At 35.1% G+C, this 24,697-nt stretch overlaps 1 protein-coding gene across 11 annotated transcripts in view; it reads left to right on the top strand.

Moving 5' to 3' along the window:
- Nucleotides 1-24,697, top strand: part of RALGAPA1 (Ral GTPase activating protein catalytic subunit alpha 1) — a 277,975-nt gene that overhangs the window by 232,273 nt on the left and 21,005 nt on the right. For 10 of the 11 annotated variants that reach the window (XM_043556003.1, XM_043556001.1, XM_043556002.1 and 7 more), the window contains 2 exons: nucleotides 12,727-12,885; nucleotides 14,321-14,448. In XM_043556003.1, coding sequence (XP_043411938.1) covers nucleotides 12,727-12,885; nucleotides 14,321-14,448 — 287 coding nt within the window. Of the gene's footprint in view, nucleotides 1-12,726; nucleotides 12,886-14,320; nucleotides 14,449-24,697 lie in introns of those variants that run through there. The other variant, XM_043556005.1, reaches the window with a different exon arrangement.

Below are 24,697 nucleotides of genomic sequence, written 5' to 3'. Positions count from 1 at the left end.
TTTGGCTATTGTAAATAATGCTGCACTGAGCACTGTCATGTAAGTATTTGTTCGAATCCCTGTTTTCAATTTTTTTAATTTTTTTAATGTTTATTTTTTAAAAAGAGAGAGTACAAATGGGGGAGGGGACAGAGGATCCAAAAATGGGCTCTGTGCTGACAGCAGAGAGCCTAATGTGGGGTCCGAACTCAGGAACTGTGAGATCGTGACCAGAGCTGAAGTCAAATGCTTAACTGACTAGGCACCCCCCAGTTTTCATTTCTTCTAGATATATCCCTATGAGTGAAATTTCTAGGTGATAGGGAAATTGTATGTTTGGTTTTCTGAGGAACTAGAACTATTTTCCACAGTAATTGTGCCATTTTACATCCCCACCAGTAATGCACAAGAGTTCCAATTTTTGCACATCCTGCCAACACTTGTTATTTTCCATTAAAAACAAATGTAGATATCCTAATAGATAGATGCATAGTGGTATTTCATTGTGGTTTTGAATTGCATTTCCCTAGTGACTAGTGATGTGCTTTTCATTGCTTTTTGGCATTTGTGTATCTTCTTTGGAGAAATGTCTATTCAGTCTTTAACTCATTTTTTAATTAGGTTCACATTTTTGTTGTTGAATTATAGAAATTCTTTATATATCCTAGATGTTAATCCTTTATCTGTTATATGACTTGCAAATATTTTCTCCCATTTTGTGGCTTGTCTTCTCTCTCTTGATAGTGTCCTTTGATGTACAAAAATTGTAATTTTGATGGAGTCCAATTTATCACGTTTTTGTTTTGTTGCCTCTGCTTTTTTTTTTTTTAATTTTTTTTTCAACTTTTATTTATTTTTGGGACAGAGAGAGACAGAGCATGAACGGGGGAGGGGCAGAGAGAGAGGGAGACACAGAATAGGAAACAGGCTCCAGGCTCAGAGCAATCAGCCCAGAGCCTGATGCGGGGCTCGAACTCACGGACTGCGAGATCGTGACCTGGCTGAAGTCGGACGCTTAACCGACTGCGCCACCCAGGCACCCCTTGTTGCCTCTGCTTTTGGTGTCAGTTCAATAAATCATTGCCAAATCTAATGTCATGAAGATTTTCCCATATGTTTTCCTCTAAGATTTTTATCATTTTAGCTTTTACATTTTAATTTTTGAATCCATTTTTGGTTAATTTTTGTATATAGTGGAGATCAGGGTTCAACTTCATTCTTTTTCATATGACTACCTAGTTTTCCAACCACTGTTTGTTGAAAAGATTGCACTTTCTCTCATTGAATGATCTCGGCATTCAGGCCAAAAATCAGTTGACTTTATATGCAAGGGTTTATTTCTGGATTCCGTATGCATTTCTTTGGTCTAAATGTGGGGGGGGGGGGTCTTTTGCTTTAATTAAATGCTTTAATTACTGTAGCTTTGTAGTAAGTTTTTCAATCAAGTAATAAGAGTCCTACAACTTTGTTCTTTTTTTTTTTTCCCCAATATTGTCCTTACTATTCAAGGTCTTTTGAGATTTCAGATGAGTTTTAGGATAGGTTTTTCTATTTCTACAAAGAACTTAGTTGGGATTTTGATAGAGATTGCATTGAATTTTTGGACCACTTTGTGTAATACTGTCATCTTTGTGTGTGTGTGTGTGTGCGCACATGTAATACTGTCATCTTAACAGTATTAAGTTTTCTATTCAATGAACATGGGATGTCTTTCCATTTATTCCTGTAGTCTTTAAAGTCAGCACTGTTTTGTAGTTTTTGGTATACAAGTCTTTTTCCTCCTCGGTTAAATTTTTCTGTAAGTGTTTTATTCTTTTTGATGCAATCATAAATGGAATTGTTTTGTAACCTTTAATTGTTCATTGTTAGTATATAGAAATGCAACTAATTTTCATGTGTTGATTTTGTATCATGCAACTTTGCTGAATTCATGTGTTAGCTGTAACACGTTCTTTTGTGAAATTTCTACATATAAGTTTCATATTTTTCAGTGTTTCTATGGAGAAATAAGAGCTTAGAGATTCCCTGGTCCACCATTTTGCTAATATCACACTTTAGAAAAACTTTTAACTTTTTTTCTTTTAAGCTAATTCTAAATTTAAAATTATTGGGGTGTCTGGGTGACTCAGTCAGGCAAGTGTCCACCTCTTGATTTCTGCTCAGAGCGTGATCTCACAGTTTGTGAGTTCGTGCCCCACATTGGGCTCTGCACTAACAGTGTGGAACCTGCTTGTGATTCTCTCTCTCCCTCTCTGGCCCTCTCCTGCTCGCACACATGGTGTCTCTCTCTCTCTCTCTCAAAATAAATAAACTTGGAAAAAATAAATAAACTTAAAATTATTTGGTAATTTACCAAGTGGAAAAGTGCTAATATTTTTCCCACTTATTTAGTAGGGAGGAAGGACACAGGCAATTGCATGGCATAATATTCCAGTTATTTAATATTGAGATGTCAGAAGTATTGTTACTTTTTTTTAAGTTTATTTATTTTGTGAGAGAGAGTGCATGCACGTGAGTGGAAGAGGGGCAGAAAGAGAGGGAGAGAATCCCAAGTAGGCCAGGCGGGCTGCACAATGTCAGCACAGAGCCTGATGCAGGACTTGAACTCACAAACCGTGACATCATGACCTGAGCTCAAGTCAGACACTTAAATGACTGAGCCACCCAGGCACCTCAGAAGTATCCTGACTTAAAATGTAAGCATATATTTATAATTTTTTAGAAATCTATTTATTTAAAAAAATTTTTTTTAATGTTTATCTTTGAAGGAGACAATGTGAGTGGGGGAGGGGCAGAGATTGAGGGAGACACAGAATCTGAAGCAGGTTCCAGGCTCTGAGCTGTCAGCACAGAACCCTGTGTGTGGCTCATCTCACAAGCTGTGACTGAGCTGAAGTCAGACGCCCAACCGACTGAGCCACCCAGGCGCCCCATTTTTTAGAAATTTTAGAATGCAAGCATGTGAATTATTTCAGTTGTTAAAATAATTATGCCTGTTGGGTTTTTTGTTAATGCCTGTTTTACTGAAGAAAATTACCCTCATTACTTAGGCTTTTTTACTTAAAGCAATTTAAAGGGTTTGTTTGTTTTAGTGAAAATTTTAAATTGTCACTACTTTCACATATATGGTACCTACCATATGAAAGTGAAGCCCATCAAAATTATAAACAATATATAATAAAGCAACATCATTTTGGAAGGGTATAGTTCTCCTAGGTAGTTTAAATCAGTTTAAATAAAATCTGTATCAGGATGGGACTAAATTGAGGCAACATTTCATTTAATTCAGTAGAAAGGAAAAAATATACCTAGTCTCATAATTCAATATAACTATTCCAAACCTTTTTTTTTTTTTGATAGAAGTCAAAACAATCTTAACATTTATTTCTCTCTATATACTGAGTTTTCCTTTCCCTATTCCCTGTGAATCTTGCCCTTAATCTGCTTTTCAGAGTCCTAGTATGTAAGATTTTTCCAACAGGCTTATATCTTAGCTCTTTTATAGTATCAATTTTGTTTTTAATAAAAGGTTAAATATTTAAACTTAATCATAGAAACCAGTTGTCTTATACCAGTTCTCCCTAATAAAAAAATCACTTTCTGTATTGGTATTTTTTTCTCCTCAATTTAATAAATTCCACATTAGTGGTAATAAGTTGAGGCCTAGAACATGTGTCCTATTACAAATGAACAATTGGGTATCATTAGGTTGTCCCCCTTTCCTTTGTACATATATCTTTAGGTGTGTTAATCCATTCAGTAGACACATTAATGAGCACTGGTTGAAGTGTAATATTGGAGGAAGTAAGGCTCGTTGACCTCAGCATGGAGTTTAATACCTCTAATTAAATTAGGTAGTCGACAGTCAGTATAAAGAAATAGCCGTGCCTCTGGCAAGCTAGAATTATTTACGACTCTGGTTCTGTGTTTTAAACTTGATTGGAGAAAATCATTTATATCTATTTTATAGAAACTAATTTTAGTTCTCACTTTTTATTTACAATATCATGTGGTGATTTTGTAAATTATTTTTAAGCATTTTATTTTCTCAGAATGAGAGGTAAATATCCTTGAACCTGTTTAAATGTAGTGTTTTATTTCTTGTGAAGGGAAGCTTTTTCAAGTCTTAAGACAGTAGTAAGAGAATTTTTACAACATAGACTATACTTCTTGAGCAAATTAATCAAACATTCAGTCTAACAAAGTACTCTCTTAGAAATATTATACAGCCAAGTCAGTTTCCTCTGAAAAATCGTTAATGTAATGGACAGCACTTCATTTTCTGTTTTGGAATTTGGTCACAATAGTTTCCCAAATAAATGAGCTTTATTGACCTGCTTGGTCAGATTTTAATTTTAGACCTATTTTTCTTTATCTTATCTAGAAATAAAATTGAAATATACCTTACTTTCCAGAGAACTTTTATGCTAAATATAGTCTGGAAAATGAATTCAAAAACAAATTTAAGAAATAATAACAAAACTTTTATTATTTTAGTAAAAGTAGAGTTAGTATAATAGTTAGTCTTTGGTACAGAATTATACTCATGGTTTTGACCCCAAACTAACAATCTTACATAAAATAATTCTATTTTAATATCATACCCTCTACCCTTAACCCCAATTTCTGTAAATATATTCTTTATGACAAGAGTATAGAGAAATGGCTCAGAATAAATTTATCTCACTGCTACAAATGGTATAATTTGGATGGTATGGCAGTGACTTCTCATTGCATGTAGAATAAAGTTCTAGTTCTTCACTACGGCCTTCAGTGCCCTACATGATTTGGCCACCTGCCTGCCTACCTCTCTGATCTCATCTCCTGTCACTTTCCTTTTCATTTAGCACAATCTGGCCTCACTGGCTCTCATTCTGACCTGCCAGCATGTCAAGCTCATACCCGTCTCAGAGGCTATGCACTTATGTTCTTTCCATTTTAAATGTTCTTTCTCCACATCATCAGGCTTTCTCACTCTCACTGTTCTATCCTCAGATTCACATGACAGTTTGTCAGAGAGACTTATCCAAACTTTCCAACTAAAGAAGTCCCCTTCACCCAGTAACACTACCACATTACCCTATTTTATTCTCTTTGTAGCACCTACAGCTCCTGTCATCATCAAAGTGGCGTATTTAAATAAATGCCATAATTGCAGATAATTCTATTTTTATGCTGTGCACTACATAATGACAAAAAATTTACCAAGATAAGTACATGATACTATAACTAGACTTAACCTAATCATGTCTTGTTCCTCTTCTCTTTTCTCTGAGCCCTTTCCTAGGTCTCCTCTCTTTTTCCTGTGGTCCTTTTTCTTTCCCGCCTGTGTTTCTCTTTTTCTTCAGCGCAAGCATACAGACTTGAACACCCTCTGGTGTTTTTCCAAGAACTGTGAAGTCCATGTTCGTCCAAATGTAACCAAAAAAGTCACCCCACGTGTCTAAAAACTGTTGCTTCTCCTCCTCTGAAACTTCAGAATCCAACAGTTTCCAAATATAATAGCTTTGTTTTCTTGAGTTTCTGTAATGGAAAATATTTTAAAGGAAAATTTTATACTAGGCTTCTGGTTGTACTAGAAGAAAGTCCAGTATGGATTTTCTTTTCTTTTTTTTCAGTTGGTTGTTAGTATGTTTCAAAAACCAGTTTTCAAGCCATTGTCTTTTCAAACACACCTTCTGCACTTAAGTCACACATTTCAATAAAGCATTTTCAAGACTGTCTTTTTAATAGTCAGCAGTGTATGTTGAGCGCCCACTCTGCTAAGATAATTGTATACTTGATACCATGCCTATTGTTTCAAGAACCTTTTCTTAATTACTAAAAATGAATGATGCACCAGTTTGCATTCCCACCAACAGTGCAAGAGGGTTCCCATTTCTCCACATCCTCTCCAGCATCTATATAGTCTCCTGATTTGTTCATTTTAGCCACTGTGACTGGCATGAGGTGATATCTCAGTGTGGTTTTGATTTGTATTTCCCTGATGAGGAGTGACGTTGAGCATCTTTTCATGTGCCTGTTGGCCATCTGGATGTCTTCTTTAGAGAAGTGTCTATTCATGTTTTTTGCCCATTTCTTCACTGGATTATTTGTTTTTTCGGGTGTGGAGTTTGGTGAGTTCTTTATAGATTTTGGATACTAGCCCTTTGTCTGATATTACATTTGCAAGTATCTTTTCCCATTCCATCAGTTGCCTTTTAGTGGAGGTTCCTCAAAAAAATAAAAAATAGACCTACCCTATGACCCAGCAATAGCACTGCTAGGAATTTACCCAAGGGATACAGGAGTGCTGATGCATACGGGCAACTTGTACCCCAATTTATAGCAGCACTTTCAACAATAGCCAAACTATGGGAAGAGCCTAAATGTCCATCAACTGATAAATGGATAAAGAAATTGTGGTTTATATACACAATGGAATACTATTTGGCAATGAGAAAGAATGAAATATGGCCTTTTGTAGCAATGTGGATGGAAATGGAGAGTATTATGCTAAGTGAAATAAGTCATACAGAGAGATACCATGTTATCACTCTTATGTGGATCCTGAAAAACTTAACAGAAGACCATGGGGGAGGGGAAGGGGAAAAAAAAGTTACAGAGAGGGAGGGAGGCAAACTATAAGAGACTCTTAAAAACTGAGAATAAACTGAGGGTTGATGGTGGGTGGGAGGGAGGGGAAAGTGGGTTATGGGCATTGAGGAGGGTACCTGTTGGGATGAGCACTGGGTATTGTATGGAAACCAATTTGACAATAAATTTCATATTTAAAAAAATGAATGATGCAGACAGCAAGTGAACATATGAAAATATGTATGATCCTAAAATGTATGAAAGTATGTTTTTTTTTAACATGATTAAGGAGTATATGATAGTGGGGTTTTTTGCTATATGTGGGTATCTGAAAGATAGGGAAAAGAATGAGGGCTCGAAGCAGTGAGTATTACTCAGTTTCAGTTTCTGCATGTTCATACCACAATCTCCTGAACTGCAAAACCTAATTAACCTCTGTGCATTCTTCAAGTACCGTAATAATCAGTTTTCTTTGTTATTTGCATTCAGAGAAATTTATTTAGAGTATTATCTTTATCATTAATTATTCATTTATTAATTCTTTTACTCTGTCTCCTTCACTGGACTTGAAGCTTTCTGAGAGCAGAGACTAAGAGTCTGGTTTTCTTTCACCATTGTATCTGTCTGTGGCAGCCAGCACAATGCATTTAGTCACCTCTCAGTATTTCCTAATGTATCAAGAAAGATAGGTAAGAAGGAGGGAGGGTAAGAGAGAGGCCTTTTAAGAACTTATGAACGAGTGCAAGTATGTAGGATGACTTGAACATCTGACCTAGGGCAACGTTTTTAAAAAAAATGAAGAGATAGGTAAGGAAAACAGAAATTGAACACTTTCAGATTTTGATCCTAACTAATTATAATTAGCAGTTAGGTACTTTCAACAGAAATGGGGAATTCAGAGGATAACCTGATTGTGTGAAAGATGATAAGTTACTTTACATGAAATCTAGTCTCCAGCTCCATGAAATGAATGCTATTTTGTGGCATTGAGGAAATCTAGAATTGAATGTAATCTCTGATAATTGTAGAAAATGAGAACACTGTCTTAAGATAGGCAAACATCTGATTTTCATAAAAGGACATGGAACAGTCCACTAACTACAAAAATTACTAACATTCATGAGCTCCATGTCAATGCCTGACAAAATAGGATTATTAAACAGATGGTTTGTGAGCACTTAGATAATGAAGTAGTGATCACTAGGAGCCACCATGAGTTCACCATAACAAATCACATCAAAGTAACTTAATTTGTTTTAATAGGATTACTAGACAGGGAAGGCCATAGACAGTATAAAGCATTTAGCTAAGTTGTTGTGGACAAGTTGAAGAAATGTGGTCTTAATAATAGTTCATTAAGTATATTCATGACTGGTTGTATAATCATATCTGGAGACCTAAATTAATTATCTAATGAGAGGCATATAGAGAAGTGGTTAAAGTATGGTTTTTGGAATTAGCCTGCCTGAGTTTCAGCTCTGGCTCTACCACGTAACTACTTATGTGACATGAGGCAAGTTTATTTATCTTCTTCAGCTTCAGTTCCTCACCTGTAAAAAAAAATATAGGGGTAATAACAATTGTACTTACTTTGTAGCATTGTTGTTAAAATTCAGTTATGCCAAAGCACTTAGAATACTAAGAATTTAGGGGCGCCTGGGTGGCGCAGTCGGTTAAGCGTCCGACTTCAGCCAGGTCACGATCTTGCGGTCCGTGAGTTCGAGCCCCGCGTCAGGCTCTGGGCTGATGGCTCAGAGCCTGGAGCCTGTTTCCGATTCTGTGTCTCCCTCTCTTTCTGCCCCTCCCCCGTTCATGCTCTGTCTCTCTCTGTCCCAAAAATAAATAAACGTTGAAAAAAAAAAAAAAAAGAATACTAAGAATTTAATAAATGTTGGATATTTTTTCTTTTTTACTTATTTTTGGAGAGTACAAGCAGGGGAGGGACAGAGAGAGGTAAACAGGATCTGAAGCGGGCTCTGCACTGACAGGGTGACAGTAGTGAGCCTGAAGTGGGGCTTGAGCTCATGAACTGTGAGATCACAACCTGAGTCGAAGTTGGAAGCTCAACCTGAGCCACCCAGGTTCTTGATGTTGGATATTATTTTAACCAGGAGGAACACTGAAATGACTTGCCATATAAGGCTGTTACCCAGATTTGTCCTATTTGACATTTTTATCTAAAATCTAAATAAATACACAAGAAATTGAATTTAAGAATAGCCCAAATCTGGGAAAGAGAGAGCCAACACATTGAATAGCAGAATCAGACTAACAAGATAGGTTTAAAGATAATCTAAACCTGGCAAGGCAAAATTTAATAAGAATAAATTCTCTCTTGGAGAGAGCCAAACCATAAGAGACTCTTAAAAACTGAGAATAAACTGAGGGTTGATGGGGAGGGTGGGTGATGGGCATTGAGGAGGGCACCTGTTGGGAGGAGCGCTGGGTGTTCTATGGAAACCAATTTGACAATAAGTTTCATATTAAAAAAAAAGTAAAATAAGTAAGTAAATAAATAAATAAATAGAATAAATTCTCTCTTTAATTCTAGCAGTCAGTTGTACCTGCTTAGGACTTTATACGAACAAGACTGAAGGGTTTGAATTAATCACAACTACTATTTGAGCCAACTTTGAAAAAATGCAGAAAATAATTCAGTTAACAGAACAAAGAAAGTCGTCCCACTATGAGCTTACTGTACTGGTCAGAGCATGTATTAGTAATGTGTTCAATTCCAGACACCACAATTTAATAGAAACATCAATAAACTGAGGTAAATAATTCAGGATAATGAATAGCTTTGTAAACTCAAGGAGGAAGTAAGGACACATTTAACCTGGAAAAGAAAAGTTGAAATCTACGTTAGAGCAATCTTCAAATATCTGAAACGATAATATATAGAATATAGACTGGATTTCTTTGGTAAGGATCATTGTAGAAGAACAGGCTTCAGGAACGCAAATTTTAGCTTAGCATAAAGAATGTTCTAATGATTGTAGCTCTTTAAAAATGAATAGGTGATTCATGAAGGTATAAAGTTCCCAACCCTAGAAGTATTCATTCAGATAGAAGCAGGATTACTCGTCAGAGATGTTGCAGTGGGAGTTCCCCGTATGGGGCTGGAAATCAGAACTTTACTTAGGGTCTCTTTCAGTGTTAATATTCTATAATGTATTGAGGATTTCAATTTTGTACATGTTAATTTCATTTAACTTCTTTATCTTCATGAATTGATAATGATAATCTGCTGCCTATATTATATAGCTGAATTAAAATTATTTCATCAGCATTTGAAGTGGATTTGGAAGAGTTGTTTGGTTGCCAATCATTTTACCAGATTTGTCCCATAAACAGAAGTCTTGTACTCTCTTTAAAAGTGATTAGCATCTGGGTACAAAAACATGTAGGTAGGAACTCTTTGAGAATTTTTGGAGTATAGGAAACCTGGTGAGTATACACAGGACACAACCTTGTAAGTCCTTAAGAGATAGAGAATAAATAAATAAACATCAAATATTATATAAAGTATTCATGTCAGAGTGTCAAACACACTTCACTTCTGAAATTTCTATTAACTGTTAATACTCAAAATTCATTCTTTCAGCAATCTCTCAAAAATTCCTAAGATATACATACCAATGATTAGCAATTTCTCAATTTGTGTTTATTATGTAGTAAGTTTTAAAGACTTAAAGATACAAAAACATGCCCAATCATGACAACATAATTATTTTTTTAAAAAGGTAAGGGATGGTCTTGAAGCTTTCCCCTCAAAATGCTTGAATATGTTTAGCATGACTTTGTTATATGCATGGTTCTTTGCCACAAATATCTTCATTACAACATCTCAGTAAAAATGTATTATTTTTTCCCATTAAACTTCTATGACAGACTTTTAAGACTGTGGTAGATATTTGAAGACAGGCTTTGTTTATAAGATAAAACTTTAGTTGCCCTTTTCTCTCATTTCTTTAGATAAGTAGGCACTAGAAATTATAGATAGCTTTGGCAAGAGTTCAAGGGTTAATGTAGCAGATAAATAAAAGGAATTTTCTGTAAATTGAGACCTGCATTATTTCAGTTGTCTTGTCTTTCCTAACCTAACTCATTTAATTTTAAAAAGTAAATACTTAAATTCTTCCTGACAGTGTGCTCAGCTTTTACTATCGTTTATTACTTCAATTATACTTGATATCACTTAGAACAATCTGCCATTTGGAAATCTCAGTATAGCCTGGAGCTTAGTATTAGATCTGGCTGCTATTGTAACATGTACAGCATATGACATTAATGTATCAAAATTAGATTGGATCATCCCTCCTGGTTAAATTTATTTCACATTTCTTTTGTATTCAGTTAACATAAACCTATTAGGGAAGCTGACACATGGGGATGGCTGTATAGGAAGGATATTTTTAAAGTATTTTGATTAAAAAATGAAATTATAGAGCCATAGCTTTTCTAAGTTGTGTAATCTGTTTGGTTTTTTAAAATGTCACAGAGCCCAAGTACCGAATTTATATCATTCAAGGGGTGTGTGTTTCGACACGTGTGTGTGTTGTGGTGTAAATAATGAAGAATTAAAACTTAAACAATATTTTGATGATTAGGCCTACCATCATGAATTTAGAGCAATGAGTATGTTTATTGTTTCCAAAAAGGAAAAAATATTTAATACGCTTAAACCTAAAATAGTCTCCTTAAAAGAAAATAAATATTTTTATACTATATTTCTAAAATAATAGATTCTGGTCTATAGGTTTAGCTGGATACTGTCTTTAGAGTAATAGCTACCTCTATCTTATAATCCATCGAAGTATGTGAGGGGGCATTTCTTGCTTAAGAATACAAATGTTAAAATTCAGGGATTTACCTTGTATTTTCAGATACTTTAGTGATGTTCATAGTGATTAGGATTTTCTAGATCGACTGGTGTTTGGGACTTTAGAAACCATTAGAACAATGGTTCTTGGCTTTTTTGGTGTTACGTACTCCTATTTGATAGACTCTTCTCAGAAAAATACACAAATAAAATTTTGCCAAGTTATTTTCAAATATTCACAGACCCCTTGAACCTGGGTTAAGAACTCCAGGGTTAAGGGGCCCCCGGCTGCCTCAGTCAGTAGTGTGTGTGACTCTTGATCTTGGGGTCATGAGTTTGAGCCCCAGGTTGGGCACAGAGCTTACTTAAAAAAAAAAAAAAAAAAACTCCAGGGTTAAGGCTAACAGAAGAGAGCCTTTCATTAATTGGATTTGACTCCTTTTTTTGTTGTTATTTAAATGACACATTTAAACTTCTCTCTTACTCTGTGGTCTTTAAGCCAAGTAAATTACATATTTCAAAAACAAATCATTTGTATGTTAGCTCATACAAAAACTATTGATGACACCCTAGTTTTCTCTTCCAAACCTTCCCATACAATGTGTCCATTTATCTGAAAGCAGTCAAAGAGCCCATGTGAGATATACACCAAAAATGCACTCAGATGTTGAGAGTGACAGAATCCATTAATATACTAAGATAACCACATTTTATATTAAAATACATGTTTATACAATAATCTCTATGAAGAAAACTCAAGACTAATGGGCATTAAGTTCATTTTTCTAATAACTTATTAGAAATCCAACTTTTGGATGCTTTGCTTTTTTATCATTTTAACCACCATAATGTTAACTCTCTCTGATTGCCAGAAGCCTTTGTAAGCACCACAAATATTTAAACAACATCTTGAGACTGTAACAAATTTCAAGAATCTGTTTGGAAGAATTTTGTAGGCAACATTTCATAGGCAGAGAAACCCTGGAAATTTGTTGAACCAAACAGTCAACTTTCTCTTACTTAGTAGGTTATTTACCCAATTTATGAATTACCTATTTCTTTTCCTTCTCTTCCTGGTGCCTTCTTTAGGCAGTTTTACTGCTCATTAGCACTTTGAGAGAATGGTCAGAAAAAAAGGAGTAGAATCTTAAAACACTCGCTTGTTTAATTTTTTTTAATGTTTATTTTTGAGAGCACGCGTGCAGAGGTGGGGGAGGGCAGAGAGAGAGGGAGGTTTTAATTTCTTTATCTTTTAATATTTTTTATAGTATAGTATAGTATGTTGTCAGTAGCTGTATGAAAAACTGTATGCTTTTTCTAAAGCACTATGAACTATTTTGGTTTTCCAGTTGAGACATTTGGGAAATGATGAAGTACACATTGTTTGGTCAGAGCATACTAGAGACTACAGGAGAGGAATTATTCCTACAGAATTTGGTGATGTCCTTATTGTCATATATCCAATGAAAAATCACATGTTCAGTATCCAGATAATGAAAAAACCAGAGGTAAGAACTTAACTATATTTTAATAATATTTTCTGAGCTCTGAATGGGTTTGTGAGTTTCTTCTTTCAGAGGGATTAGACTAGGCATCAGGTTGTGAAAACAGGGGGAAGTGAGACAAAGACTCGTGTAACAATGTAAATTGTGTAAGTCTGGTTCAGAAGGAGCTAAAACAGAAAAAATAGCAAGAAACTATGTTCAAATGGGAGAAGTGCCAGAGCAGAAGTTCCTTTGTACTAAGATCACAACAGGATTACCTTTTAATAAGAGGATGATTATAGTTTCCTAAAAAGTACAATAAGAAGCAATCATTCCCTTTAGGTCAAGAATGTATGGTTCCTTTATTTTTAGTTGGTATATCTTACTGAGGAGTACATGATTATTTAATCGTGTCACTTTTAATAAATGAAAGTTCTACAAAGTATTAAAAAAATTTGTTCTGGTTGGATGTTTTATACCATAGGGTTGAAACACACTTTCAAAATAATAAAAGTGTGATAGTGTTTGGGTATCTTTCTTACTTTTTTTAAATCAAATACTTTTAATTTATAGAAAACCTGGTTTTTGACAGTTGATCATGAATCTTTAGAATTTCTTGAATTAGACTAACTTTCCCACATGTGAATTTGAGCTTACAGCCAGGTTTCTTTAGGGTTTATATAAACCAGAGGTCAGCAAACTATGGTTCACCTCCTATTTTTGTACAGCCTACAAGCTAATAATGGTTTTTACTTTTTTAATGGGTTTTTCTTTTCTTTTTCTTTTTCTGTTTTTGTTTTGTTTCCTTGCCCCTTTACCCCCAGGTTTTTCTTTTTTTAAAAAAATCAAGAAGAATATATAACAGGGACAACATATGGGCACAAAGCCTGAAATATTTACTGTATTATCCACATCCCATGTCCTTGCCTTCAGCTGTCATCTGTACCAACCATACCCAAATAGAATTACTTTGAAACTGTCAGTCATCTGATAAAAGTGACAGTTATCAAAATAGATTTTTTTTCTAATAAAACTAATGAAGGTCTTTTAGGTTCTATAGTAAAGGTGGTCACAAAAATAATGAAAAACTAACTTGCTGCCTATGAGAATGTGTTATCTTTATTGTGTTTACTCAGTGGAAGAAATTTATTTCCAGTGTTGAATTTTTGTGTACAGTTGAGACAACAAAAATTTGAAAATTGGCAGGGAATATAAATTATTTAGTCAGTTAAATGAAGCACAGTTCTGTTTGAATAGGAAACCATGTAGACCTTTGGCATTTTTTATTTATTGTCTTCGTGTGAATCATGGAAAAGAATTAAACTTGAATAGTATTTCTACTGAAGGAAGAACTAAAGAGGAAGTAGAAACATTTTTGTGTGCAGTGTCTTGATTGTTCTTATTTATAACAACCTTTCTTCAATATGAGTATAAAATTATGTTCTAATTTCTCAATCAGGTTCCCTTCTTTGGTCCACTTTTTGATGGTGCTATTGTGAATGGAAAAGTTCTACCCATTATGGTTCGAGCAACAGCTATAAATGCAAGCCGTGCTCTAAAATCTCTGATTCCACTGTATCAAAACTTGTATCCTTTTTGACAGTATGCTTTCTACTCTAATACATGTCTGCTTTCCAAGGTAAGTATGTCTTATGGGTCAGTACCTTTGAGTTTCTGTTTACTGATATATAGAGATAGAGTTCCTCCCCAGTGTTTGTGCTGTTGTGATATGTGAATGATGTATTTTCTTTTATACACTACTAATCAGTACTTATCTTTTGGTTAACTAATTAGGGTCCCATGCTAGGTACTCTGATACTATGCATGTATAGAAATAACCCTAACAGTGATCATAAAGTACTCAATCTAGTTAAGGAAATATACAGTTTTTAGTGCGTGTGTTGTAACAGAGTTATGTACAGTGTTTTGGAGGTATAATGAGAAGCAGCCTCAGAAATGTGAGGATTGAATATTGAAGGATGATGAGTAAGAGGTAATCAGGTGGATGAGATTAAGAAGAGCATTCCAGGCAGAGGGAACAAGATAAAGACGTGGAAGTATGAGAGGACATGGAGTGTTTAAGAACATGGCTTCTGGAGGGGCACCTGGGTTGGTTAAGTGTCTGACTTCAGCTCAGGTCATGATTTCGTGGCTCGTGGGTTTGAGCCCCACGTCAGGCTCTGTGGGAGGAGCACAGAGCCTGCCTCAGATTATGTGTCTCTCTCTTTCTCTGCCCCTCCCCCATTCGTGTTCGCTTGCTCTCTCTCTCAAAAATAAACATTAAAAAAAAAAAAAAAGAACATGGCTCCTGGAGCCAGATTTCTGGACTCAAATGCTTAGCTATCTAGCCTTGGGAATATTTTTTTAAATAATTTGAGCCTCAGTTTCCATATCTATAAAATGAGGATGATAACACCTAGCTCACTGTGTTATAAGATCTGAATGAGTCAGTATGTATAAAGCTCTTAGAACAATGCCTGGGACACAGTTTTAATTGCTTTCTGAAATGAATTTCTATTTCCATATACTTTTTCTATATGATTAAAAACATTTCAATTATTTTTCTTAATAAATTGTGGATGTTAAGCTTCACAGGGAAGGCTTTTTAAAATATCCTGAGTTCTATTCCACATGAAATGGATTTATCGTAAGTCTGCCACATATATTCTCTTCTTTTGATGAAAATTGACTTAAGCAATCTGATTCCTATGTAATTTCTCATGTATTCTGACACTGTGAAATGGAATTATAGGTGGTGGATCATGGCATGATATATTGATTAAGCTTAATGACATTTATATAGCATTTCTTACTTGTGACAGTTATATCTTCACTTTAAGTTGAAAGATCAGATTTGAAGTGGTCATTGTGAAATGTAGGGATTCAGTTTATTATTTCCTGAATATCTCTAGAAAGGTAGCTAATCCTACAAGGAATGTGCAGATTATTACCCATAAGCTCATTTTATCCACATTGTCAACTCCTCTGAGGTTGTCTTTCTGATCTTGGCCTGATCCTGATGTTCATCCTAAGGTTAGTGTCCTCCGCCCTTTCATTTAAGACACAGTTGAAAGAATGCCTTAAATCTTTTGGGAAAGTGGTGAGAGAGAAATTAGATTGTAGTAGAAAATTCTATTTGCCTCTTGTGTCATAAAACAGGAACTCCATTTATTGAGCAAACACAAACTATTTCTGGCCTGAAGTACAAATATTTAAGATGTACACCTTACCAAGTAGTTAAAAATGCAAAATAAAAGTGTTGGGGGCTATGACTTAATTTCTTTTTCCTGCACCTAAGTTTATACTCTTTTGAGAACTATTTCAGATTTACATGTTACACTAGAGGTATGGTGGCTGGATTTGCAGTTAGAAAATAATTATTTTAATTCAAGCTCTGCCTTGTAATCTTGGTCTAGTCATAGAATCTCTAGACCTCACTTTCTTTGTAAAAAAAGATAATACCCATCTCAGAATTATTGTCAAGATTAAATGAGGTAATGAATTTGGATGTGCTTAGGAAATGAAATAAGGTACATTATTTTGTGCAGTGATTAATTTTGTTATGTGTAAAGATTACAGTCAATATAAAACAACTCTACCCAACACCAAGGAATTGCCTAATTGAGTTTTTATGTTTGGTTGGTTGGTAGGTTAATTGACTGGATTGGATTTTCAGGCCTATTTCACGAAGTTCTTAATAGTTAGTTAATCTTGCTGAGACATTAATAGATACAACATTGGAGAAAATTTCTAAGATGAGAGATAATTTCAGATGTAAAGAGTAAACATGAACACTATTTACACAGCCAATATGAGCAATTTCCATCAGCAAAACTGCTTCTGGAACACACAGAATAAAAACATAAAGTCAAATCAAAGAAATTTTTCTTGACTTGGAAGCTTGAATTTAGAAGCCATATGGAAATGATTTCCCCATACTATGTAAGGATATAAAGATACTCTTAGCCTTTGCTAATCTGAAAAATAGTCATCTTTTACAAAGATTCATAAAGTTCTATATTCTAAGTATCAGGGAAAATGATTTCACACAGGTAGATTGCTTGATTTTTCGATGAAACCTTATATACTAAATTACAACTAGATGTTATTAAGATCTTGAATTACAGATGTCTTTTAATTTTAAAAAATATATATATATTTCAGAAATACATTAAATTTTACAATGTATGTTTTTTGACAAATCCAGGTAAGTTCCCATTAAGGAAAAAAAATCACGTGTCCTAAAACAGATCAATAGAATTTAACAGAAATTACAAAAGAAACTGAAATAGAAGTAGGCTTTGAAAACCACCAGTTACTACTTTAATAAGAGAAATAAGAGGATAAAAGAATATGTAATAAACTCACTTATATTTGGATAATTGTACTGCTGCGTTAGTTATTTTATGCCCAGTGAAAGTACCCACAAAGATTCCACAGCATAAATTGTGCTATTTATGATCATTAAATACAGTTTAAATTTTATCCTGGGAACATCTTCTGTAACTATGAATCTAATGTTGTTCACTAAATGAGGACAATATTGATTGTCATATGCTGTCCAAATCGATCATGCTGGCAGCCAGAATTACAGTAATCTGTCAGTATTGATGACTGTCTTTCAAGCTTTGAAACCTCTCCTTCACTTCACTTGTCATTTCTTGCATTACTTGTACTTGAAAAACATTTTCTTGCAACCTTGGTCTTTGTCAGCTAGGGGCTTTTTTTTTTTTTTTTTTTTTTTTTTGGTCTCGAGCTCAATTTGTTGGTTTGATCATGCAATTAGAATTGAAATGCAATGCTGGGGAGGAAGAATAGGCAGATTCTGGGTAACCATCGGCCCTGAGGGGAATTTCAGGTTGATCTTAGCCATCATTTGTTAGTTAACCTGTGTGTGTGTGTGTGTGTGTGTGTGTGTGTGTGTGTGTGCGCGCGTGCGCGCACGCGCGCGCAGATTGGGATTGGGTTGTTTCTTTCTTTTGGCTTTTTTGTAGTGGGAATAATAATTACAAAGTACTAATTTCATGATCTTAGCTATCATGACTCTATACATTAAGTAAAAATTTAAAAGCAATTATTTGTTACGATCCTAGAGACATTTCAAGTATGTACAAATGTTAAATATGATGCTATCATGTATGTACTGTCTCTTTTTTTTAACGTGAGATTTATCATACAAAGAAATTTTTAGAAGTTACAGTATATAATCATGTTGTATTGGGGTTCTCAGAGAAACAGAATCAATTAGATGGAAGTGTATACCTAGATAGAGAAAGATTAATTTTAAGGAATTAGCTCACATGATTGTGGGGACTGGCAAGTCTGAAACGTGCAGGAGTTCCTAGCTAGAGTTGATATTGTAATCTGTGTCAGAAGTCATCTGGAGGTAGAATACCTTACTTCTGTGGGGACCTCAGTCTTTTCTCTCAATGCCTTTGATTAATTGGTTGAGGTGCACCCACATACGTGATAGAGGTAATCTGCTTTACTCAAAGCCTCTGATTTTATTTTTTTTTTAATATTTATGTATTTATTTTGAGGGACAGAGAGAGTGAGCATGGGAGGGACAAAGAGGAGAGAGAAACAATTCCAAGCAGACTCTGTGCTGTCAGAGCAGAGCCTGATGTGGGGCTTGAACTCACAAACCATGAGATTATGACCTGAGCTGAAATCAAGAGTCGGTCATTCAACTGAGCCACCAAAGTCTCTTGATTTTAAATGGTAATTGCCTCTAAAAAAATAACTTCACAGCAACATCTAGACTGGTGTTTAACCAAAAACTGGATACCATGATCTAGCCAAGTTGATGTAAAATTAACCATCTCACATGTCCCATTTTTCTTAAATATTTCTTTTTAACCTTTTTTACTGTAAAATATAATTTGAGAAAAGTACATAAATTCTAAATGTATTATATGGTGAATAATTACAGTTTAACCACCACCAGTTCAAGAGATAGAACTCTTTGTCTTCTATCAAAAATATTTACTGGGGCGTCTGGGTGTCTCAGTTGGTTAAGCATATGACTTTTGATTTCAGCTCAGGTCATAATCTCACGGTTTGTGAGACCAAGTCCCACATTAGGCTCTGCAGTGACAGCAAGGAGCCTGCTTGGGATTCTCTCTTTCCCTCTCTTTCTCTGCCCCTCCCCCACTTGCATGTGCACACATACACTCAAAATAAATACTCTCTCTCAAAATAAATAAACTTAAAAAAAATTACTGATCACTTTTATGATTGTAGTAAAGATTTGAGAGACATGTAGAGACAAATCACAGTTGAGCCTTGAACAACATAGGTTTGAACTGTGCAGGTCCACTTATATGTGGATTTTTTTTTTCAATAAATACTGTATACTATTGTAAATGTATTTTTTCTTATGGTTTTCTTAACTTTTTTTTCTAGCTTACTTCAAGAATACAGTATGAGGGGCACCTGGGTGGCTCAGTCAGTTAAGCATCTGACTTGATTTTGGCTCAGGTCATGATCTCATAGACATGAGATTGAGCCCTGTGTCAGGCTCTGTGCTGAGCACAGCAAGGAGCCTGCTTGGGATTCTTTCTCTCCCTCTCTCTCTACCTGTCTCCCACTCTCTCTCAAAATAAATAAATAAACATATAAAATATAGGGGCACCTGGGTGGCTCATTGGGTTAAATGTCAGACTTAGCAGGTCATGATCTTGCAGTCCATGGGTTCAAGCCCCACGTTGGGCTCTGTGCTGACAGCGCAGAGCCTGGAGCCTGCTTTGGATTCTGTGTCTCCCTGTCTCTCTGCACCTCCCCAACTCATGCTCTGTCTCTCTCTCTCAAAAATAAACATTAAAAAAATTTAATGTATACCTCTGTTTTAAAAAATAAAGTATGAAATGCATATAATATACAAAATACGTGTTTATCAACTGTTACCAGTAAGGCTCCTATCAGCAGTAAGCTATTAGTAGTTAAGTTTTGGAGAAGTCAAAAGTTATACACAGATTTTAGGGCTACATGGGGTGTTGGTAACCTACACGTTGTTGAAGGGTTCAACTATAGATGATAATTGTTTCTCCAATAAGCTTATAATTTAATAGGAGAGAGAATAATGTAAATTAATAATTATAACACAAGATAAAATATAACACAGGATAGTAGGGTTATAAGATAAAATGCTCTAGGAGTTCCAAAGAAGAAGTCATTGCTTTCAAAGTAAGAAAATAAGAGAAGAATGCATAGAAAATCTGGGCCTCAGAGGATGAGATTTTAGTAGATGGAATGCAATATGTATGTTATAATTCTTGTAATTTGTATTTTGGGGCTTTATGTGTATGTATGTATGCATGCATGCATATATGTACATATGTGATATTCTGAAATACTCAGTATGGGGGATATTATAAAGTTAAACGGCATCCTTAAAAAAACACATTCTTCCTAGGTTTAATATTCTTTCCTGCTGAACCAATATTATTTGATTTCTTCTAATCTGTTTAGATTTGACCTTTTTGTAAATGCCAGAATTGGGTTTCTGTTTAACTTTATCAGACAAATTACCAGAAGTCAATGATCATTCTTCAATTAGTCACAGTTTGTTATCCCTGCAGTTCAACTACTCAAATGTAAAGAACTTGTTGCAAAAGTATGAGAGCCAAAATGAAATGAAATGTAATTGATTGGCTCCACTAATGTAGTTTGCCATTCATTATGATAGAACATTATAAAACCTCTTAGGGAGGCCCATCAATATTGCTGCCATTTCATGTTAAGAAGAAAGTGAGTTTATTGAGAAACTACATAATTTTATGTATACTGTGTTTTGAAGATTATTTCTTCAGAAAGATAATATTCATAAATATGGACTGTCCTTAATTTATAAATTATATTTTGAAGTATGGAAGCTGATTGTTGGGAAATCAGCCTGGGCTTCTGAGTCCAGAACCACTTAATAAGTGTGTCACTGTCTTTGTCTAATTTTATTTTAATCTGTAAAAAAAAAGAGTACCAAACTCAACACTGTTATAAGGATTAGGTGAAATTATCTAGATGAAGCACTAAGCAGCCTGTCATGTGGCAAGAGCTCAGAAAATGGTAGCTACCTCGTACTTGATGGTGATATTATTATCCTCTATACTGGAGATACTCCTCTAAAACACAAATATAAGTATACTAAAAGACTTGTGATGGCTCGACCGTGTACTGCAATTCTTATCTGAATTCTTTGGCTACGTGCAAGCAGTTGTTACTAGCTTATTAACCCTCCCAACCTCATATTTCTCACTGTAGTTTTGTCAAACATACCTGTACTCCTTCCAGCTCTGCCCCCCCCCCATCCTTGTGCTCATCTCCCACCACACTGACACCCAGGACACCCTACATGGGTCTAGCTAGACCATATTTATCATCCCTAAATGCCCTTCTCTTTTTCTCTGTTTTTGCCCCAAGAATGCTCTTCTCTACTGTCTTCCACCTAATATACTCATTCTGTATGACCCAAACAAAGTAACTTTGTAAAAAAAAAAAAAAAAAAAAAAAGATTTCCTTCTAGTCTTAAAACATTTGTTATAGGACTTACCATGTGTGTGCACATATTAATGAGTCTTACTTAAACTGGTTTTACTGACTTTCAGCACAGCAGTAAGTGGCTAGCAATTTGGGTAATAGTACAGGGTAGGGTAGATGGATTCATGGGTAGATTATTCATGGGTAGATTAACTATTCATTTTTTCCTTTTAACAAAATTTCTACTCATTTCCCAATGTACTTTTAAAAACATTTTTTTGTTTTTGTTGTTATAATTTGTGGTTTATATTAGCCTAGGCTACAACTCTAAGAGCATGCTGGAAACCTAAGAGCAATAGAAACTATCTGATAACATGACCAAGCCAGAATAGGGTAGACACAAGAGTGCTGTATTTTGACTGATTCATCATTATATTTTTATTAGAGAACATTTGGTTTAATGAAAATAATCAGAGATCAATAATCAGTGAGGTTTCTCCATCCACTTCTTACAGTCAGAGGAAGGGGAGGGAAAGCAAGATCTGTCAAGGAGAAAACAGAGCTAAGACACTTGTGTCTTGATGAAGTGACAGATGTCGTCTTAGGAAGAGTACGATTTGGTGTCCCTCACACACAGCCCCCGAGGAGGAAGGCAGCCATGGCTGTAGTCCTGAAGGCTTATACTTGCTGCTGAATGGCAAGGAAGGCAGCAGCCACAGGAGAGCTGTGGGGGGTGGCGGTAGGAGTGTACATATTACTGAGGTCTTTAGTTTTACTTAAACCTTTGCACCACCTACGTCACTGATTCATTCCATTAGGAGCCCTCAATATCTTGTAAGTGCCATTCATTCTACCTACTTTCTAAACGAAAATCTTAAACTTCATGGACAAACTGGTTATTTGTTACAAACTCTAAGATTTATGATTATGGTCATTCATACTTCAAAAAAGAGAAAATGGTTCTTTAAATAAAATGCCTTATCAACTAAGTGATCCAGGTTTTGTGGCTTTGGAAGTGCTTGCAGCCCTCGTGCCTTTGATATTAATCATTGTAGTAGGACCTCTCCAAGAGCTGACAAAGGTACTTATTTACTTAACAATGTGCTCTGTCATGGGAGCCGGCTTCAGTCTCCTGTGTTAAAGACATGGGCACTGCTATTGAAGATTGTTTTTTTTTAAGCTTGTAATTAAGCATCCCTCTCCCCTGGCCTGGATTTTACTGCCAAAGCTTATAGTCTATGTATGCACACAGAGTAATTATTTACACAGGAACCCTGGATATGTGCAACATTTCTATTATGACTCTAATGTATTCTTGTATCACTTTTAATTTGTTCAGCTGTTCTTTTTAAGGAATAGCAATAAGGGCCTATTGATGATGTTAGTGGTATTTTGAGAGGCTTCCTTACAGTCAGTGTGGGAATATTTTATTGTATACCTTTAAAGGTGTTAGTTTAGGTCTAGCAAGTCTGCCTTTGTCCTTCAAAAAGATATAAAAGCAGTAAATATAAATCTCTCTGATACATAATGAATTTTTGATAATAATGAAACTTATTCTATAGAATTGAACCAATGTCTGAAAATGGCATCTTAATGTTCTCTAGAGATTATCATTTTACTAATGTAGACCAATAATAATTACTTTTCCTATATTTAAACAATGGGAGCTCACAAAAATGACTTCAGTATATGACCAACTTCTATTTCTATTATCATTATATTAATTATACAGATATTTTCAATTGTTATTCTCTACCAAAAACATTCAATACACCAATGACAAATTTAAGTATTAAAAAAAAAGCTATATTGAACAACAGCAAAATGACTAAGTATGTTTAAGATCCTTTCAGAAATAAATAAAAATCTATGAAATAAGTCATTATAAAAGGGGGGAAAAGTGATTATCTCAATAGAAGTTGAATGGCATCTGATAATGGCATCCAACCTTGTTCATGTAAGGGAAAAAAGAAAAAGTCTATATTTCTTCATCCCAAAAAAGCAATTTTGGATCTTTCATTTTTTTTCACCAAGTATTTATTGACTACCTTCTATATGGGAAGTGGTGTGAGAGAAAAGCTAGGGGTAGCAAGATAGTTACTGCTTTCATGGAGCTTATAGTCTGGTACAGGAGAAAGAGAGAGCCCTGTGGGTGGGTAGGTAGGTATGGGGATAGGTAGATGGATGAAAGAATGAGTGAATGAATGAAATGCCCTCTGATGAGCAGTCCGGCAATAGTGATACCTACAAAATAAGATGGTAAAGATGATTAATTTTATTACAGTGGGAGAGGATAGTAGGGAGGAAGAATTAGGAATGGTTTTACTGAGGCATGAAGGGCTAAAAGTGTAATGTGGCTAAGAAACACAAGGAGTTCCTCACTACCAGGTGATATAAAACAAAGGGAAGAGTAATAGCAGCTGAGGTCAAAACCAGAAAATGTAGTCAAGCAGAAAAATCAAAACCAAACCATAAACTTGATTTTTTAATGTTACTACCAATAATATAACAGCCGGTGTCTAAGGTGACAGTTCCTTCTGCTTTTATATAATTTTTACCTCTTGAATAGCAGAGCACAGCTTGAATGTATTTTCCTTTTATAGTAAAGCCTTTCTAAAATAAGTTAGATTATTATTTAAAGTATTTTTTATACTTAAGTATACAGTAATTGCCAGGCTAATAACTAGTATTATTTTTCTTAATGAGACTAAGAAGTTCTCTAAGTGTTTTGATAATATTTACGCATATCTGCCATTTCAAAAAGGCACTTGAGCCTTTCATAATCTAGTTATATGATAGACTTATATTTTTGCATAACAGGCCTTCTTTACACTTTTCCTGTAAAGTACTTTTATACATTGTTGTGCTTTTACACATTATTATACTTTGTTACTGATGAATGAAGTGTTTTTTGATTTTTTGGTTTGTTTTTTTTTTTATCCTAGTCTGATAGTACATTGGCTTCACAACAAAAATAGCAAAGGAAAGGAAAGCACCTCACCATCTCTTACCTGCTTTGTCGAATCCAGAGTGGCAGTGTGGTCTGCATATGCCAACCTTTTTTGTTTGTTTGTTTGTTTTGAGAGAGAGCATGAGTGGGAGAGGGGCAGAAAGAAAGGGAGACAGAGAATCCCAAGCAGGCTCCGTGCTGTCTGCACAGAGCCCAGTGTGGGGCTCAATCCCATGAACCACAAGTCAACAGGAGCCAAAATGAAGAGTCTGACGCTTAACCGACTGAGCCACCCAGGCGCCCCTACATATGCCAGTCTTAACAATTGGTTCATATCACAGTGTAACAGAAAGAAGGTAGAGAACTCTATCGGGTATTGAGCAAAAAGTCTTTAAAAATAACAAAACTTGG

This window comes from Prionailurus bengalensis, chromosome B3, assembly GCF_016509475.1.
Source record: "Prionailurus bengalensis isolate Pbe53 chromosome B3, Fcat_Pben_1.1_paternal_pri, whole genome shotgun sequence".
Taxonomy (NCBI): domain Eukaryota; kingdom Metazoa; phylum Chordata; class Mammalia; order Carnivora; family Felidae; genus Prionailurus; species Prionailurus bengalensis.
This window is presented reverse-complemented; position numbering and strand designations above follow the sequence as displayed.